The following is a 19,751-nucleotide window of genomic DNA, read 5'->3' on the forward strand; positions in this document are numbered from 1 at the left end:
TCCTCTGACCTTGGAGCCAGGTAGCGCACCTGGCTTTCTTACCATTTTACTTCATACTGAAGCAACAGCACAGCAATGTTTTACACTACTAGGTTTAGTCACATTCCTAGACCGAAAGGAGAGTTTGGAAAGGAGTGGAGAACGTAAAAGGAAACAAAGTTCTCTTGCTCACCACTACGATGGCTTCAGCACAGAAATACTGTCCGTTTGTCTTGGAGGACTGTTCCCTGTTCCCTGCAGTTGCATTCTGCTTTGGGGATCATTCAGGGGAAGTGGTTTTGTTACTTTCATGTAAGATTTCTTTTTGCCAACTGCCTCTTTCTAGGTCGGAAACTTCACGATGAATGAAACCAACGTGATGGGGTTTGTCTTGATTGGATTTTCACGCTTTCCAGAGCTGCGGATCCCCTTATTTGTCCTTTTCTTCCTGACATACCTGGTCACCCTCACTGGAAACATCCTGCTCATGACAATCATCAGGCTTCATCGTCACCTTCACATCCCCATGTATTTCTTCCTTTCCGTTCTCTCTTTTTCAGAAACCTGCTATACCTTTGCTGTCATCCCCAAGATGTTGGCAAACCTAATAACAGAAGAGAAGTCCATTTCATTCACTGGATGTGCTCTGCAGATGTTTGTCTTCATTGGCTTTGGAGGCACTAACTGTATGCTTCTAACAGCAATGGGGTATGACCGATGTGTGGCTATATGTAAACCTTTGCATTACAGAGTCCTCATGAACGGCAGGGTATGTGGCCAGATAGTGGCCTTTGTAACGATGACTGGCTTTACGTTGTCACTGATAGACACTTACTTTATATTCACATTGCCGTTCTGTGGAGAGAAGGAAATTAATCACTTCTTCTGTGACATGGGTCCTGTCATTCAGGCAGCTTGCACAAAAAATAATGGAATTGAGGTAGTAATCTTTATTTTTTGTGTGGTGGTAGTGCTTGGCTCATTCTTGTTGATTCTTCTCTCGTACGTTTTGATCTTTAGCACCATCCTCAAGATCCCCTCTACTGAGGGGAAACGTAAAGCCTTTTCCACCTGTGCCTCCCATCTCATTGTGGTTGTGGTGCACTTTGGGTGTGCCTCCATCATCTACTTAAGGCCCAAATCCACCTATTCCCTGGAGGAGGACACTCTCATTTCTGTCACTTACACTGTGGTGACTCCCTTGCTGAACCCTGTGGTTTATAGCCTGAGGAACAAGGATGTGCACTTGGCCCTGTGCAAAAGCCTGAGAAGAAAGTTGTGCACTGGATGAGGTGAAGGGAGCTCCTTGAATGTCTGGTGTGAATGGGCTCTGCCCATAGCCTTGTTTTCTACATTGCCACTGATAATGGGGAGGGTACAATCCAATTTGGAATGTCCACCCAGATAATCCTCTGATAATGCATAACAGCAGAAGGTCTGTCCAGGGAGCTGATCTGATTCTCCTCTATCAGAAGATGTCTGCCCTAGTTATGCCACAGAGCCAAACCTCGCCCTACCTCATGGCTGGGCAGCCTGTGCACAGCCCTAGTAGAGTTTGAGGGAGCACTATATATCTCCAAACCAGGGATCCAACACCTTGCTCCTCAGGGTCGTGGGCTTTTTCTGCTTATTCTTCAGCCTTATTTCCAGTTATCTCCCTCAAGTTCTTCCACCCAGGTCAGATTCAGCAAGGCTGGAAGCAAAGAGCAGGTCTCTCGGTGCCCATGTGAGTACCTCTTTCCCATCTGAGAACTGTGTGGTTTGCATCTCAGGTTCTCCCTTCCTGCACACACCCAATCTATGGCCTGCTAAAATCTCCTTCTTTCCAAAGACACCACACAATGCTTTAGAACAACTTGCTCAGAGCACTGAACCTGGCTAACTCCAAGCATCCTGCAAGATTCTGCCCATTCCTTCTTTACCATGTCTTGCTTTTGAAATGATGTGTCAGCTTAAGCCCTCCTGAGCTGATGCCCTTGACAGGATGTCTCCCTTTGGCCACAAAATGTGAGCCTATGCTCCATCTCGCTGTTATGTTCCACTGGACTGCCTGTAGCTGACCACCAAGGGCACAAGAGGTGGGTGCCTTTCTTTCCAAACCTTCCTTCAAATCCCAGGGCAGGATTGCCATCACAGGCCAGGACTGCAGGAGCAGTTCTCAGCACCATCCCTGCTTCTTTTACCCTTGAGGGACAGCCTCAGGGGGTTGGGTTTTGGGGTGGATTTCACAGTGGGTATCCTGACAACAGTCACTTCATCCCTAAGATGGCAAGGGAAGCAGAGCTGAAGAGCACTGCAGGGAAGGGAGGAGCAGATGACAGTGGCTCAAGAGCCAAGCATGCAGGTGTGTAGTGGGTTTGAATAGCAAGGTTTTGGCAGTGGGGGATGACTACAGGGGTGACATGTGAGAAGCTGCTGGAAGCTTCCCCCGTGTCCTGTGGAGCCAATGCAGATGGCTCCAAGACAGACCCACCGCTGGCCAAGGCTGAGCCCCTCGGCATCAGCGGTAGCACCTCTGAGATAACATAGTTAAGAGATGGTAATAGCTGCTGTGCAACAGCAGCTGGAGGCATAGAGTGTCCAGCCCGGGTCATTACCCCTACCCCCCCCCCCGGAGCCAGGGGGCTGAGGCTCTGCTTACCCAAATGGCACAGGGAGAGTCCCATGGCACCTGGAGGAGAAGCTCCGGAGTCTTCATTAAGGAGTCAGTGTTTTCATAGCAAGTCTGAGGGGACTTCTGCAAGCAGCATGGGTGATTCCCAGTGCTCTTGATGTGCTCTAACTGGGGCCACAGTGGGGGCTGTTAGAAGTTAAGTCTTCTTGCTCTGAAAGTATTTACATATCTGCTGCTGGCAATGATGCTCCGGGCTGGCTGCACAGGGACACCAGACAACTCCTCATGAAGCCCCTGGGGTTGTGAGCAGAGGCAATGCTACATGGGACAGTTCATCTGCCAAAACAAGGGCAGATGATGACCTCTGCTTCTCCACCTTCCTTGGCCATGGCAACCAGCACCACCAGGTCTGCAGCTCTCCCCTTCTGCCACAGCCCCGGGACTCTTGGCACAGCCACTGCAGGCACTGGTGCAGGGAACTCTGGCTCAGCAGATGCAGTGGGGAAGAATGCTCCCAGCTCTTGCAGTGACTCCCACTTGCCCACCTACCCTGGGACCCTCCTCAGTCTCGTACTGCCCGTGCACAGGGGGCACACACCTTATCTCTTACTTTGTCCACCCCCATGTCCATAAAAATACAGAAGATACAAATGTGGCTTCTCGTTTCTTTCAGTGGCAGCTGGTCAGGAGTAAAAGCTCAGCTCCTGCTGGTGTTGTGCTCCATCGGACAGGTGGTAACTTGGGAATGTTAACCTGTGATCAGGATCAAGAAACAAGGGTCGCCCTCTTGGAAAGGCCAAATGTGCCTCATTTCATTTCTTTATGCATGAACTGTTTAAGGCAGAGGGCTCTTCCTGGGCACTACCTATAGCTCTTGTTACCTTGTGCCCCAGCAGCTCTGGGACTTTGTCCTCTCCCATTTTCCCATGATCACTGCCCATGATCGTTCTCGCTATAGTTCTGATTGTGTGGAATGTAATAATGCTGAATAGATTGATGAAGATGTAGCTTAAGAGACAATATCACTTTAATATAAGAATTTTCATGTTTTAAGAACCTATTTGTTTTAGATTTTAGTAGAATATGGCTGCACCCCTGTAAGCAGTCTCTGAAAGCGGGTACAAAATTTAGCCATGACAGTGGAACAGCCTTGATGATGAAGAAACTGAAGATAGGGGAGACATAAATAATGAGACCAATGACCAGTTAAGAGACAGGGTCTATCTTGTTTTCAGCTAAAAGGGGTTCCTAGCTAGTTTGTGCAGGAATGCGTTTTTGAGCTCAGGAATGTGTTTTGGTAACTATGGAGAAAAACGTAAAGAGCATGTGCTGAGAGAGGAAGATGTTCAGCCTTCATCCCTGAAGACCACCAGAAGACCCCCTGAGTGTCACTGAACATACTCTATCTGGGAGGAGTTAATGTACATGACTTCCTGGAAATATTTTGCATAACCCTGTCTTTTTGTAGGAATTATAATGAATATGTAGAGTTAATCTGTATAAACATGAAGAATTTGGCTTTAATCGGCGCAGACATTTGGAGACGCGATCCCATGTGTGCCCAGTGCTGCAATAAAGAATACCTGCTTAACAGTCACCAAGATTATTGAGTTTTGATATTGGCTTTTCAAGGCATCAGTTCCAGGATCCCCCCTTCATCCAAAACACTGACTCTGCAGCTGTGTGTAGAGCCCTGTTCCCCTCTGCACTCCTTTCCTTTCTTCTTTTTGCATCTATTTGCTCACCTGTCACATGCCTTGAAGGCTGTGAAAATGCCTGCTGCCATTTACAGCAGGTCTGCATGTGTTCCCTCTGAGTCCCTCTGCTCTGCCAAAGCTTGGCCCTGCCCAGGTGCCCCATTCACTTCTCAGCCCCACTGTTGTGGGCTCCCCAGCAGTGCCCCAGGCAGTGGAAAAAGCCCCACTGGCTTGGCGATGCCTGCCCGCTCCCCTCACCCCCGTGACTGAGAGACACTGCTCTTCTTTCCCTGTCACGTGGAGCGGGGACAAACTTGTGGAGGGGACTGGAAGCCACTGAGCGATCGGGGCCATCAGCTGCAACCTTGTCAGCAGTGACAAGGCCAGGCCTTGGAAAGATTCAGGAACGGCATCTGTTCACCCCTCCTCCACTCCAGTCCTGCCCCGTAGCCAGAAAAAACACGGGGCAATGGCATGAATACAGAATATGGCTCCTTTTACAGGCTGACATTCAGGTGCAGATACTTAACATGCCTCAGGGTAGGTCAAACTCAGGAACATGCACTCCAGCACCTCTTTCTCATGGCAGGTTATTTTGTGCCAAACCCCTCAACACCAAGCAGGGTGTTTGAAACCACCTGCAAGAGCTGCAGGTGGCCACGGCCATTGGAGCCCTGGCTGTTAGTCAGCAATACCTGTTTTCTTGTATAAATTCCCCATGGTATCAGTATTTGTATCAGGATCATTTACATCAGTAACAAGAAGTTTGTGGTGTGACGAAGGTAATTTCCCAGGTGTCTTAGAGGTGTGTTTATGTGTTACATATTGCCTCTGAGGCTTAAAGACAACAAGAGATGGATGTATCTCTCCCCTTGTCTCCACTGGAAACCACTTCTGCTGTGTGTTAATAGACAAGAGGGAAAGAAGAGTGTTTCAACCATCCCTTGAGCTAAAGCGCTTCATGCTTCATGCTCTACCTGGAAGAAAGGCGGGTGAGCTCAGCCTGGATCCAGAAGCTGGGGTCTCTCTGAGAGCCATGGGGAGACAGGTGTGGAAGAGACTGGCCCTCAGGCTCTGCATGGCAAGCAGCTGTGGGACTCTGGGCAGTGACTGCATTGAGCCCAAGTGCCTTTCTGCCCTCACTGACCAAGGAGGGTAAGCCCATCTGGACTATGCGGCACTTGCTGGTTCTACCAGAATTCCCCCGTGTGATGGCACAAGGGGAACATCCAGGAACCTGTGCTCTTCCAGAAACCTTTGTCCTCACCATACCTTGCAACCTGTGCTCACACTCTGAGGTGTAGATCCCCTCTTCCCCTCTTAGCTGCTTTCAGACCAAGTACAAACCTGGCCTGGAAGCAAGTGCTGCCTGTCAGGGCCATTTCAGCAGGAGAAGGAGCCCTACACCCTCCCTCTGCAGAGCTTTTTACCCACGGGCAGCTGCCTGCCCTTGTCCAGACAGGAGACGCTTGTCCAACACACAGCACAACAGTCCCACATGGCACGGCCACAACTTTTAATGTCAACTCCCACCGTGGAGCTGGGATTGTCAAGAGCCACGCAGCCCAGACAACCCTTGCCATGCCTTGCCGGTGTGGGGCAAGAGCTGCTCCTTTTTGCTCAGTAGGTAGCAGCAGCCGAGCGGGCAGGTGGACGTCTTTGCGTGGGGCATCTCTTCTTACTCTTGGTCATCTTCTTTTTGGAGCGTGAGGCCGCGCGCTGGCGTTGGGTGCTGTCGTTGCTGACGCACCTCGGCACGTGGCCTCCCAGGAGGTGCCTGAGCACCGAGCTCTTTTGCATGGCCGACTGCAGGTGCGCTGGGGAAATGCAGTGCCGCTTGCTCTTCTTGGCAATCTTGCCGGCCGCGTCCAGGGTCTCTTGGGTCACCCACTGCAGCACCGCGGCCAGGAAGATGGGGGCCTTGGCTCCAACGCGCTCGGCGAAGTGTCCCCTGCGCAGCTGCCTGTCCACACGGCTGATGGAGAAGAGCAGCCCAGCCCGGGAGGTGCGGGAGGTGCGGCTCTTTTTGGCCTTTGCTTTGCTGACTTCGGAGGGTTGCCCAGAACCTGTGGCTTCGGGCTCCCGCTCCTGCTCCGGCACCACGCAGACCTCCTCGTCTCCAGACATGCTGCTCGCGGCCGCTTGCTCCGGCAGGTGTCTCCGCACTGAGCCTTCTTGTGCCGTGTGTGCCTGGGCAGCAGCAGCAATGGCTCTCCTAGGCTGGGGGGACCAATGGTAATGGGCTTCCTCTGACACCTCACCTCTCCGCTTGTGACATCATCCTTGCCGGCCAATTGTGGCTGAGCTCAGGACGCTGCTCTGCTCCCCAGCTCTGCTCCTGTCTTCCATGGCAGCAGCTGTCCCAGCGCTTGGCATGGGGGAACTTGCTAGAAGGCCAAGCACTCTCCTCCCCACTCTCGTCCCCAGCCCTGCACCAGCTCTTCCTTCCGTATCGCCTCTCCTCTCTGTGCAAACCCACACTGCACTCCTAGGAGAAGACCTCCTTCTCCTTGCCTTCCCCATGCCATGAGACACAGGCTGCCCAGACAAGGGGCTCCTTGGGTCCTGCCATTTAGGGCTTATCAGCCCAGAAGTATCCTACCAGAGATGTTACTATCAGCCTGGAGCCTGAATGTTTCCTTGACAGCATCCATTGTTCCCTCCTCCATACCAGCCTTGCCCTTTTGCTGGAAAAAATACCCAGTGTTTGCTTTAGTCATGTGAGAGAGGATTGCAGGGAGTCCCCTGGGAGTCATGTTTCATCAGGCCATTGGCAAATTCTGCTGGCTTTGGTGTTTTCCTGTCTGCTCTCTCCACAAATGTCTGTACAGTAGAGACAGGACAATTCTTCTCTCCCTTTCTCCCTGTACTTCCCTGGGCCTGAAGTTGGCTTCTCCTCACAGCTCTGAAACAATGCCTCCCATGGTGCTCTCTGTGTTCTTCAGGTATCCCAGAACTACTTCTTATTACTTCAGCTTTGTTCAAGGAGCCTTAAAAGTTTCTTGAGAGCCTGCTTTGAGCTAACTCTTTCGAAGTTGCTCCCACTTGCCTTGCCCTTATTCCAGTACCTGTATGGTAATGGCTACCAGGGCCAGCCAGCTTCCATGTAACATTAGGAAAAGTAATTTTCTTTCAGTTATGGTGTCACGTGTCCCTTTGACACTGTGAAAGAAGGACACGAAGAGCCCTTTGCTCCTCCAGAAACCATTGCCCCCACCACCCCTCACAACCTGCACCTTCCCTCTCTGGGTCAGATCCCCTCCTCCCCTCTCAGCTGCTTCCAGACCATGTACAAACCACGTGCTGCATGTCAGGGCCAGTTGCCCTCCTGGCAGGTTCCAGCCCTCCTTCTCATCATGGGCAACCCTACAGCCTCCCTCTGCAGAGCTTTATCCCCATGTCCAGCCCTCTGCCCTTGCCCAGACATGAAACCTAAGTCCAACACGCAGCGCCAAAACCTCATGTACTGGCCACAGCAATAAGATGTCATTGACTCCTTACAGCACACTCTAGCCAGGGCCCAGGGGGTGCTTCCAAGCTTGACTGCCTCAAGAGGAGGACACTGCTATTTGCTATAGGAGGATCTTTCCCATCCACGTGTCCCATCCTGCCTTCCCTCCTCCTGCCTGACCAAGGAGGCCCAGGGAAGCTGCTTGTCATGGGCTGTAGCTGGGCTTCTTTAATATGCCTTTTCTTGAGAGGTGAGGCAACGGACTCCTTTCTTCAGTGTGCCTCTGCCTTGCAGATGGGGTTGTGCCCCAGGAGGTCCCTACGTTCAGAGTATCCATCAGCGGTCTGGAGAACACGCCATGGAGAAGTGGCTGTTTCCCTGTGCTCGGCAATATCCTCGGCCTTGCCTACAGTCGTCTGTCAAGCTCTGGCGCACAGGAACCGGGCGTACACACGCTGCCTGTTTCCCTTCGCACAGCTGCCTGCCTTTGTTGCTCACACAGATGGCCAGCCTGGTCCTGGAGGAACAGCCTATTTTGACCCTCGCTTCCTTCCCTCCCAAATGGGCTGCAAATGCGGTTTCATGTGCTGTCTCCTGCTCAGGCAGTTTTCAAGACGGTGGTCTCTAATCATTCCTCCTTTAGCTTGCCCTGGCAGTTCTTTCTGGTTTTTCTCTTTCCTGACTTTTGTTTCTGGTGTGATTGATTTGATCAAACATTTTTCTTTCTACAGGTGAACTCAGTCCCCCCTCTAGCTGGTGCTCGTACCTGCTTGTGAATTGCTTACTTCTGCCCCAGCCTCGTAAAAGAGATGTAAGCAGCTCGTGCACCATGGAGGCTTCTTTTGTGATTGAGTCTGTCTTTAAATACGGAACTAGATGTCCCTTTTGACGGGGCTGCATTGGAACCAATGGGAAGCCGCACTAGATGCTGCTTCTTATGCAACTGGGATGAGATATCAACAGCACAGCATATTCCTAGTTCCTACACAAACTGACAGGAAATATTATTGTACCCAGGTCCTTCTCTTTTTCTAATTCATAAATATCTGTCAGCTGGTTCCCATCTATGTGGCTTTGCCATTTGCGTAACTGAATTTCACCCCATTATAATAGTTCCATTCCTTAAGAATCTTGGCAGACAAGACTATAGCTGGATTTGCTTACATCAAAGCAGAAACAGTCTATGTCGTGGATGTAGTCAAGAACTTTTTCTCTAGTTTCCTTCAGCGCTTCTAAGTTTACCTTGGCAACGTGGTAAACCACAGCAATTTCAAAGAGCCAGAGGTTTTCTCTCTCTGTGTAAGGGTCAGTTAAAAAATGGAGAAGCGACAGCTTTTCTCAGCTGACAAGTAGTCATGCTACAGCAAGATGATTCTGCAGGTTTCTTTTGATAGTTTAGTCATTTTGATTTTAGCATTGATAGAAGGAATATTGTGTGGTAATTTTTCTCATTAATGCAGGAAATGAAAGCCTAAGTCTTGCTTGTGCAGATCCAGGAGTACAAGGGTAGCTCAGTGCGTACTGCTGCTCATTTTTAGAAGACTTGCCACTCCTAGCACAGGGTAGGATAGTGTATGTAAGCCTCAGGCTAATCACTCAGGTGGCAATCTATTTCTGTTCCATTCATCATTTCTGCTAAATTGCAAAAATGGTACCAGAAACTCCAGACATTCTGCTTTTGTCATACACATGTAAGGTTTTGCAACTGTGGGAAGTACTAAAAAACATCATGACAATGCACTTCACACTCCTCCAATAATCTCTTCTTCTGCTCCCATTTAGATTAAGGGGTGTGTCCACTTGCCTTTGTACTCCAGGTAGAATCTCTGAGCTTTTGGCATCAGCTGATTATTTCCCTCTTGTTCCAGAAGATGCTGTGTCATGGTCTCAGTTATGGGATACCAGGATAACAAAGAATTGTCGTTCTCCTGAGGAATGCAGATAGACTCATGGGAGAAGGGGGGAAAACAGTGGCAGGGCAGTGTCAGTACCTGGGTGTTGGTCTATGCTTTTCCTCACACCGTGAGATCTGGAGATGAAGGATAACAGAAGTGACTCCGGAACCCGAAATAAAACATTAACGCGAGAACACTGAGTGGAAGAAAGTGTCTTCTGAGATATGTCCTTTGTCAACACATCCACCCCTAAGTTTTGTGACTTTGGTCCTTCTAATTTGCTCTCTCCCAGCTGCCCAAACTGAAGGACAGTCTCAAAGCTGTAAAACAGGCTAGTTTTGATTTTGTGTGTCCAGCCTGAACATGATGAAATCGGGAGTAAAATGTTGTGTTTCCAGAAGAAGAAAAGCCCTAATGAAGAGATAAGAGTTCTGCAGAAGTGGATGTGTCTTCCTCTGTAATAATATCTGCTAGTCAGGGAGGGTAGAAGTGAGGTAAAGAGGAAGAAAGAGAATAATATAGCAGCGTTTGAGAGGGGAACGTGGTCATTGCACCACTGTGATTGAGGAAGCCCAGACGTATCTTGATGTCTGCTGCTTCATTCTGTCTGCCAGTATAAGGAAACCCTGCAAAGGGGCAGATTTCCTTCCCAGTTTGGTAGCTGCAAGCGCTAGGTCTTTCTTTCCCTTTCTCTTCTGACGCCTTTCTTTTTACCAGCTGTGATGACAGAAGAAGTAACATATGCCAACCTGAAATTTGAAAACAGCTATGAGCTGGGTAATATCACAGAGCCCGAAGATACCAAGGACAAAGGTAGTATAGCATCTATAAAATGTTTATGATTTGTTCTTGATAATTAGATGGAACAGGAGATGCTTTTTTTGTGTGCCCAAGGGGCCTTTGTTAGCTTTGTTGCCATCAGAAAAGTTACACTAGTTTTAAATGTGTCCTGTTTTTTCTTGCTTGCATTTCTGCCTGAACTGATGTTCTAGCCTGAATTAAGGTACTGATCTTTGAAATGGCTGCATACATTAAAGGGCTGGTGCATTTAAATACTATTTTTAAACTGTTTCTGCATAATTTGGATTACATTGTTTAAGGATACCTGTTTAGATAAGCTCTAGATTTGAGTGGTGTATGTCATAGGAACAAAGTAGTGCTAGCTATTTGTTCTCAGACTCTGGAGCAGAATTTTACAAGCAAGAGGACAACTTGCTTGTGATTCAGAAGGAAGAGCAGTAGTTTTGAATGCTTTAATGTGGTTTGAATAGATGTCTCTTTTTCTTAAAAAACATATTATGATTTTTGAACCTTTTTTTTCATCATTGTTAAATTATGGTTTTGATCATTGCCAAAGTATAACTGAGGCACTCAAAAACCCATCCAACCAAACAACAAAAAAACCCCAAACTAAACATCTGGACTTTTGATTAAACTCTGGGCCTCTGGGACTCTTCCTTTAACATCCAAACCCACCAGTATCCTTATACAACTTGAGATGTCCTGCATTGTAAGACAAGACATAGTTTGTGATAAGGAAGCACCGTTCTTATTCTGAGGGGGCACAGCAACGTTTGTGCATTATTTCATAAACATCAAACTGAAAAAACTCCAAAAAAAAAAATAAAATCCATTCTAGGACCATGGAGGTACTGTGCTGGAAGGAGAACTCATCCCAAGGCCCCTTCAGCGGTGCCAGATGCAGCAGAAGCAGTGTGCAGCTGCAAAGTACAGTAACCACTGTACAGTTACAGTACAGGGAACCACCACTTAAGGAATCTCATGAGGAAATACATTAAATAAAACAGCCAAAGCTTAAAACTATTGCTTGGTCTTGATTCATATTGCTGCCCAGAAAATATTTTGTATTTCTTTATGAAATCTCACTTTTGAAGCACAAAACCTTTGTCTCATCTCATCTAAAAGCTCCAGGAAACAGGGACTGTAATGCTTTCAATCTTCAGCTTGGGGCTGTGCCTGTGTAGGTGTAGGAACAATTGGTTTTTTGCCCTTTAGCTCCAATTCATATAAGTCTACTTAGCAGCCTGCCTTAGGGAGCCAAATTTCTTTTGCTGAAGTTCTCCAGGCACCTAATATACACCTCCAGTGCACGTGCATAAGCACTTTGACCTTAAAACTTGTCCAGTGCGTTCTTAAGTCTTGTTAGGATCCATAAAATACATGACTCTCCTGTGCAGGCTTTATCTCTGAGTACATCTGTTGTACGCCTGTGAGATCAAATTTTGGAAAATAAGGCAGAAAGGAGATCTTTGTGAAGGGTCTGGGTATTTCTCTTTTATGCAGTACCAAGCAGTTAGAGCACTTCCTTAGACTAGGGTTGCATCCTGTGTTGAAATGCAGGTGCAGGGAGAGTGGAAGATGTAATATATATTTAGCAAGGCTTTTGTCAGTGTCTCTTACAGCATTGTCATTTCAAAGCTGAGAAAATTATGGCCTGTTTGGTGGGATGAAAACTGGCTGGACCACCAGGCTCCTGTCTCAATACCTGGTTAGCATCAGTGTCCCTCAGAGGGTGGTGCTGAGCCTATATCATTTAATATCTTTATCAAGAACTAAAAAAATTATGCAGATTGTGTCTTTAGCAAATTTATAATGATATGAAACCAGGGGTGGCTTCTGATGTTATCAAGTGGTAGAGATTCAATACAGAGGAACTTGGGAGGATTGGGTGAGCAGAAACCCCATGAAGATTCACAAGTTATTGTGCCCTGAGGCTGGACTAATCCCAGGTAGTCTTGCAGACTGTGGAGGTCTCTGCTGGAAAGGACCTGGGGTTTATGGTGAACCAGTAAGTGGTAAGACTGCAGTGAGTTATGCCCCAGTTCAGGACAACATCTATTGCTCATGCTTCTATCACCTGTTAGCATCCATCAGTTCCAGTTTCTATGGAGTGAGGTCTTGTGCAATGTGGCACCCAGAACTGCTTCGCCACAGAACCTGACCACAGGTATTTGTAGGAGAGATAAACTGCACAGTTATCATTCTTGTTCCTTCAGCTTAATACATTAAATTTCAGTTCCTACTCCTTTAGAAATTAACTTCTCAATTTTAAATACCACTTTTCCTTTTCTAAGCTGGTAATTTTCTCTCCATATTCTCATGCTACTGTCTTTATTGGATTAAGTCAAGCTGGTTGTAGCTCTCCACAAAGCCCAAATAGTGGCAATCTGCCTTAGATTTAGTGCTTCCCTGACAAACTGAATTACTTTTCCCCTCCTTCTGTGTATTTTAACCCACAAAATCTCCAAGCTCTTATAAGAAAGGTCTCTTGGATAACCCACATGATTAAAATTTCCTTTGCTCAGGGAAAGACTGTGCCTTTTTCTCCTCACTGAATGCTTAATTCTGTGTCTAGGCTGTAACCCTTATTACAGGAAAATTCTCTGTGGATTTCTAACTGGAATGTCAAACTACCATAAAGTACCAAAGGAGTTTGCCATAGTGTTAGAATTAACCAGATTGCCACAGATACATGTTTCACATCACAAATTATCACAACCATACTGTTTATACTTGTTTTCAACTTCCAGCAATCAACATTCTAGAATTTGCTTCATCTTGCCACCTTGGCCTTTGAAAGGACCAAGACTGTCCACATTCTCCACTGAGTTGCTATGGTCTCTCACTCTTTTACTTTGGGCATTGCTGTGTGCAGCAACTCTACAGCAGGAATATACAACCATAAAGTACAAGCAATTACTTACTGAAATGTGCTCACATTTCCCTTAGTATCACATCACCATTTCATGATTTAACTCCTCCCAGGGCGTCCCACTTTGATCCACTCTTGCTGGCCAGTAGTCCTGATTTTAAGCATCTTGTGCCTGGCATTGCTGATGGCGCTGGTGACCATGGCAGTTTTATGTAAGTACTAGTGTATTTCTCTTCACCAGGGGGCTCCAGTTACTGAATAGCATCAGACTGACATCTCCTTCAAGTGTAATATCTGGTCCAGTTGAGAACAGGCAAACCAGATATTTTCCTTTGCCACAGCAAATCTGTCCTCTTTGCAACATGATGAGGCTAGAAATGAGCAACTTGGAGAGAAGCTGGAGAAGGATGGAGTAAGAGACCATTCTATGGTCTCTTACAAACTGTATGCACAACCCCTCTGTATTGACTAAGGATGGAGTGAATTCCCCTTTGACAGTACTGGATCTGAAGGGAAGGGAGAACCTTTGTGTCCCAGTAACTAAGTTGTGCCCATTACCTCCTGCCTGTCACAATTCCACTGTGATCCAGAGCTAGTTCTTTTTCTTTTTTTTTTAGGAAAGAAGCACAGCCTGGAAACTAAATATAAGAGAAATATGCACAATGGAAATACATGAAAAATTATGTTGTTTGCCCATAGTCAAATAATAAGAAATCCACTATGCAAATGTTCTCCTCAGCAGCCCTTGCATGCAAGTATTCAGGGAGGAGTAACATCCCAAATAGTTTATTTATCCCTAACGATCTGTTAAGTCATTCCCTCTCTGCATCCCACCCATTATGAAGGGACAGCACTGGAAAAAGTCTTATTGTGAATTTCAGTTTTCCAGATTCGCGAGGGCTACAGGACACAACTTAGAGACCTCAACACGACAAAGAATGAGCTGCATGGAAATTTCTCAAATATGCTGCAAGCAATAGGAAATCAGCTGTGCTTGGAAGGGGGAAAAAACTTTAAAAATAATGGTAAATTAACAAGTTTTTATGAGGGTTTATCTTTCAATATGTCAGGGAAGGAAATGAGATGTGTCTTCTATGTCTACTCAGGTCTGACTCCTCAGTTAAGCCTTTGCCTTCCCAGATGTAACCACCTCAAAAGTAGGCAACGGACACGTCTGCCTCTTGCAGAGCCTGGAGAGAGGCACCCAGTCCGGCTGTATGTGCCTGCCAGTGCTACCAGGGTCTCAGGATTTAGTTTGCATAAGAGAAGGGTTCTGTGGGGATACCTTCTGGACACACCAGTTCCCCTCAGCACTAGCTTAGGCATCTCTGCAACATGCTTCCCTCTATCAGACAGACAATTTTACAGCAGTGTCTGAGAATTAAACAACTTGGTGCATGCTATGGGAACAGCAGTCCCCACACAGGATAGTGTGCTAGTACCAAACCCAGGTACTCAGTAAATACCAAAAATAATGTTTGGTGAAGTGTAGCTATACCAACCTGAGAGTTTACTCCTTCTCTTCTGACTGTGTCCAGTTTCTGAAATCAGGTTGCCAGAGCTCAATTAAGTGACATCTGACAATGAGCTGGGTAGAGAACTAGTTCCCTTCAGAAATGATACTCTGAGGAGTAGGGACAACAGGCAAAGGGATCCTACTGTGACCGTTGGGAAAGGGGATTTTATTTGTCCAGGTATGGTTCCACAGACAAGCTGTGTAGGACTCCCTTTCAGTCAATAAAGATCAATTGCAATACAAGGATACAGTCTGTTTCCTCCCAAAAAAAGACACCTGGAATGACAGAAAAAGCATGTGAGACACACCTACTTTTGTCCGTTGACAAAAATGGGAATCCAGATAGCTTGACTTATGTCATCTTTGTAGATTCTCAAAATAAGCAAAGTATAACTCATCTGCAGCACCCAACCTTCCCCCTGTCTCCCTCCAAATGATATAGGAATGGGACCAATAGGACAGGGTGGGGGGCTGTGATTCATCTCTTCCATTACCTAAGCCTTCTGAGACCACAGTGGGATTCTGACTGAGTGAAGAATAAAATCTCTTTGGTGCCTATGGATCTTGTCATCACAGGCCAACAGTGATGTTCTGTGAGGGACATCATGGGAACAGAAATTAGGTGATGGTTTTCCTTTTCCAGGCCAGAACTGTGTGCTTTGCCCTGCAAACTGGAATTGGGAAGGTGGCCATATGTGTTACTACATCTCCAAGGAAAAGAAATCATGGGAAGAGAGTCACCAGTTTTGTTCCTCCCAAAACGCTACTCTTCTTCTGATCAAAAGGGAAGAAAAGTTGGTATGGAATGGTTTCTTACTGTTTAGCATGGAGGAAGTTCATGAACCCTATTAGCTACTCACTTCACACATGATCCTCTTAAATGGCACTGTCAGCAGGAGAACTTGTTGTCTTGTGTAGCACGTAAGCATAGAACTGGCAGTGGCCACACAAAGCACTCCCTGCTTTGCATCTGGCAGTCAGAGACAGTGCACCCTGCCACGGCTTTCTGTGGCTGGCTATTTACTGGGATGACTGGTGAAAATGGTTTCACGGCTGTCTTCTTGTGGGTAGTGAATTCAATAATTTAACAAGTATTATGGATCCACAGAAAGATTTGGTAAGACTTCAGTGCGAGAGCCTCTTTTAACCTAGGTCTCCCCATAGGTGAACCATAGTCCTCCCCATTTTGTGGCAGTGCTCTCCACAAATGTTGATTTCAACTTTTCAATCAAAATTAAAACACTTGGCACTTGCTGAAATCTGGCCTAATTTTTCTGTAAATGAAACCAAACTGAGGTATGAAGAGAAAATGCCCAGTGTAGAGGGAAATACTGCTTTTGCTTCTGGATGCCAGCAGACGTATTGGAAGACTGAAGGCAGAAAAGGTGTCTAGACCTAGATGCCAAGAGCCTTCTCTCCAGCACCTGAGAAACATTGGTTCTCCTCACCCTGAGCTGCATGCCATAATGCTTCTCCCAGAAGTAAAGGGGAGGAGCTTTATTGTCACCCTCCCAAACTGGTGACAGCAAAGATTGTACCGTGCAGCCTGCTCTAGATAGCTTAATGACAGCATAGAGTGGTATGAGGAAAAAAGAGAAGATGGAGAAGTGCACTGGGAGTTGCAAAGATAACTGGAGGAAGGAGGGAGAACAACAGAAAAATTTAATTACATTCTTCAGAGATTTCTCCCAAGCAGCAGTGAGAAAGTCAACATTACTTAAGTTTACATTATTGTCTGTTCTGCTCAGAGCATTTTTTAAGAACAGACTACAGCTAAATGCTGAAGACCTCCTCTACTTGTCATGGTCCAGGTACTGAGACTAAGTAAACGATGCTAGGGCCAAGGGTTGTGAAGTTTCAACCAACCAAACCAAACCAAACACATCCCCGCAGAGGCTTCTGTTTCACTGTTGACAAATGCTAAGGGCAGAGTAAAGGGGGAGGAATGATTCATGACTAAACCAGGGAGGAACAATCCAGTGTTTCACCCTCAGGGTTTAAATCAGACTGATGAGGGTAACATTGCTCTTCAGAGCTATAAACGTATCTTCTCTCCAATTAAAAACAGTTCTACTAACATTCCACCTTTGAATACTAGGCTTTTTCTATAAATGCAGAACTTGTCCTGACAGGTTAACAGTTTGTGGTATTTATGTTCGTGAAGAAATTTCCATTCATGCTTTCAACTTCTAAGCCTAAATTATTTTCTTTTTCTTTCAATTATCTTCCTGGATATCTGTTTTGAATTGTCCTTATCTGCACAGGAATCAGTAAAAAAAATTCCTGCAAACTTATACTGGCTTGGATTGTTTTTTCGAGCTCAACAGCAAAAATGGTATTGGACAGACAACACAACTCTTACAGAACAACAGCAGCCTTGGTAAGTGGGCAGCTTTCCTGTAATACGTAAAGTTGGTCCTCACCCCCGCACAACTCCCAGTTTCTCTGAAACAAAGGGAATATTGAACAGCCAACTCTGTATTCTGGATCTCACTATTCCATTTCAGATTTTTCTAGTCCTCACCTAGGACTGCTTGTAGTGTGATCTATTATTGGGTAACAAAAGTCCCTTAACAGTTTATTTCCACAATTTAGCTTCAGACTGACCATAAATACCCTATGTGACTCTTGTATTTGACATCTTGTTTCAGTGAGTACACATGGAAGCAACTCCAATGAAAAAGTGTTTCATTTCATTTTATACTTTTTAAATTTTATACAAGACATTATTTAATCTGTAGAATAGTTTCATTAAGGTTTAACATGCTTTTTTCAGAAATACAGTAATTTTTTTTTTTCTTCCTTTCAAACCTTGCCTGTTAATTTCCTGTTTCATTATTGGGCAGTATCCTCTTAGCATTTCTGTTGAAACAGCCCCTGACACCCTCCACTCAGTACACAGGAGTTAGCGTTTCTGACTGTCAGCTACAGGAAATGGTTTAGGATCCACCCTTAAGAGTCTGCTGGGTGACGTGTTCAGGACAGAGCCAGTCTCCTGTGAGTTGGTGCACCATGTCACTAAGCCCTGTATTTCTTTGCTGTGTGTATATGTTCTTCACGAAAGCCATGCAAGTAATTTCCAAAGAGGTCTCTTTTTGGAAGGGTTGAGCATGCACCGTCCGAATGATGTGAAACGTAACAATAAAGGTTCTTCTTTCCTAGGACAAAGAACATAAGGTTCAGCCAACCCTGTGCATATATTTATTATGGCACCATATATAGCAATTCATGTCTAGAAAACCTTCACTATATCTGTGAAAAGCCCGCCATCCAGTTGCAGCGAGGTAACAGCCGTTGGCAGGAGGACTGGTTTGTCAGACCAAAATGATTCTGAGCAGTTAACAGACATTCTGCAAGGTTGGATTTTATTTATTTATTTATATATTTTGAGTTTCAGAACTATCACATGAGAATTTAAACAGGTTGGATTGGACCTAATATATCTCCCTGTTTTCATTATCTTTCAGACATATGTAAAAATACCCTCATACTAAGGAAACCGACATGGTGACCGGCTCCAGGAGCAACCCACGTTTGTCGTTCCAGACCCAAAACGGCAGGATGATTACCCAGTTTTAACCAACACAAGTGATGGACAAAATGGCCAAAAGTGACACCCAAGAAGAAATGCTCAGTGGCAGGGCAAGCACATAAATACACTGCTCCACTCCTGGCATCCACTGATACAGTCTTAGTACCACTTGTCAGTTAATATTAGTCATACATCTGTAACGTAACACAAGTGATAAGGATTAAACACTTCCATCCAGGAGATGCTTCTGATGTCTTGTTGATCTGACTGCTTTAATACACTAGTAGGTGAATTAATACACTGTAGTATACAATACACAAACACTGTTGTCTTTAGAAGGTGGTCCCAGGTGTCCCCAAACTGTAATAATAGTCGTATCTTCTCTGGAACATGGGGATTCTCAGTCCTCATACAGACTTGTGCATGTGTCGCAGGAGAGGACATGAATGTCTTGCTCTCTTCCATGCTCTGAACATCTTCCTCCTTAGCTAGTTCTTGTTTTTCTTTTTGTCTTCCTAGTAATAACTCTACTCTTCTATAATAATTCTACTTTTCTAATTTTCTAAATTTTTTATCTAGTGCAGGAGTTACGCTAGGGTTCAGTCAGAAGCATGAACAGAACCTCATTTTACGTCTCTATAGGATATTTTCTGGAATGCCTACTGACTTAATGTGCTGAGCAAGCCTCTACAAACGAAGCCACAGTGAAAATACCCCAAGCAATGTTAATGAACTCCCTCCACATTTCCACTGAACAAGGACAGGTTGAAATGAGACATCTCAATCCCATCACACTGTTTTGATTTGAGCTGAAAGTCCACAAACTCCTACCTTGAACCCCTCTGTAGACTTGTGTATTTCTTGCAGATTGCAGTGTGGATTATTTACTGTGAGTCATTTACTGCTGGTGTAGCAGGTGGGCTGCTAGAGCATTAGTCATTCCCTTCAAGGGGCTGTTGTGGTGTCTCACTGATCTCAGCGCTACACTACGCAGCAGTTTATGATCACCAACATGAACATTTTGGGTGTTATTTTCAAATACCAATTTCACGCTCCAGAAACTTTAGTAGTTATCCCTTCCTCTCTATTTACACTCATCCCTTGTACCTCTAACTCGTACCCTCTCCTAGCTGCCTCTCTCAGTTCCTACTCCTAGCTGTTCCTGTCTGTGGGTGTGAAAATGCAGAGTGCTTCTGTCTTGCAGTGCAGTCACAGCCCTGGTGACTGACCAGAGTGTCTGTTGGCATTCATACCAGCTACACTGAAATAAGAAATTCAAGGTGAAAGGTATCCTGAACTGTATTCATGGCATGTCCTTTCTTGATAATGAAGGGCTTTCTGTAATGTGCCAGAAAAATTATATATATATATATATATATAAAGGTCTGATTTTC

The 19,751-nt window shown here is 45.8% G+C and overlaps 3 protein-coding genes across 3 annotated transcripts; 2 read left to right on the forward strand and 1 right to left on the reverse strand.

Annotated features, from left to right (window-relative positions):
* Positions 1 to 340: 340 nt before the first annotated feature.
* LOC311193370 (olfactory receptor 10R2-like) lies at positions 341 to 1,270 on the forward strand (the record flags this gene model as incomplete). Its single annotated transcript, XM_084266174.1, has 1 exon — positions 341 to 1,270. The coding sequence occupies one exon, from the start codon at positions 341 to 343 to the stop codon at positions 1,268 to 1,270; it is 930 nt and encodes a 309-aa protein (XP_084122300.1).
* A 4,640-nt stretch (positions 1,271 to 5,910) lies between these two features.
* LOC311193461 (histone H2A-like) lies at positions 5,911 to 6,417 on the reverse strand (the record flags this gene model as incomplete). Its single annotated transcript, XM_084266291.1, has 1 exon — positions 5,911 to 6,417. The coding sequence occupies one exon, from the start codon at positions 6,415 to 6,417 to the stop codon at positions 5,911 to 5,913; it is 507 nt and encodes a 168-aa protein (XP_084122417.1).
* Positions 6,418 to 10,358: 3,941 nt separating this feature from the next.
* Positions 10,359 to 18,582, forward strand: LOC311204551 (C-type lectin domain family 12 member B-like; the record flags this gene model as incomplete). The annotated part of the gene is made up of 7 exons (XM_084279077.1): positions 10,359 to 10,449; positions 13,423 to 13,521; positions 14,191 to 14,334; positions 15,469 to 15,623; positions 17,090 to 17,205; positions 17,988 to 18,182; positions 18,293 to 18,582. 6 exons carry the CDS (start codon positions 10,359 to 10,361, stop codon positions 18,151 to 18,153), a joined length of 771 nt encoding a protein of 256 aa, XP_084135203.1. The 3' UTR covers positions 18,154 to 18,182; positions 18,293 to 18,582.
* Positions 18,583 to 19,751: the final 1,169 nt, after the last annotated feature.

Source organism: Gallinula chloropus (genome assembly GCF_964237585.1).
Source record: "Gallinula chloropus genome assembly, chromosome: 1".
Classification (NCBI taxonomy): Eukaryota; Metazoa; Chordata; class Aves; order Gruiformes; family Rallidae; genus Gallinula; species Gallinula chloropus.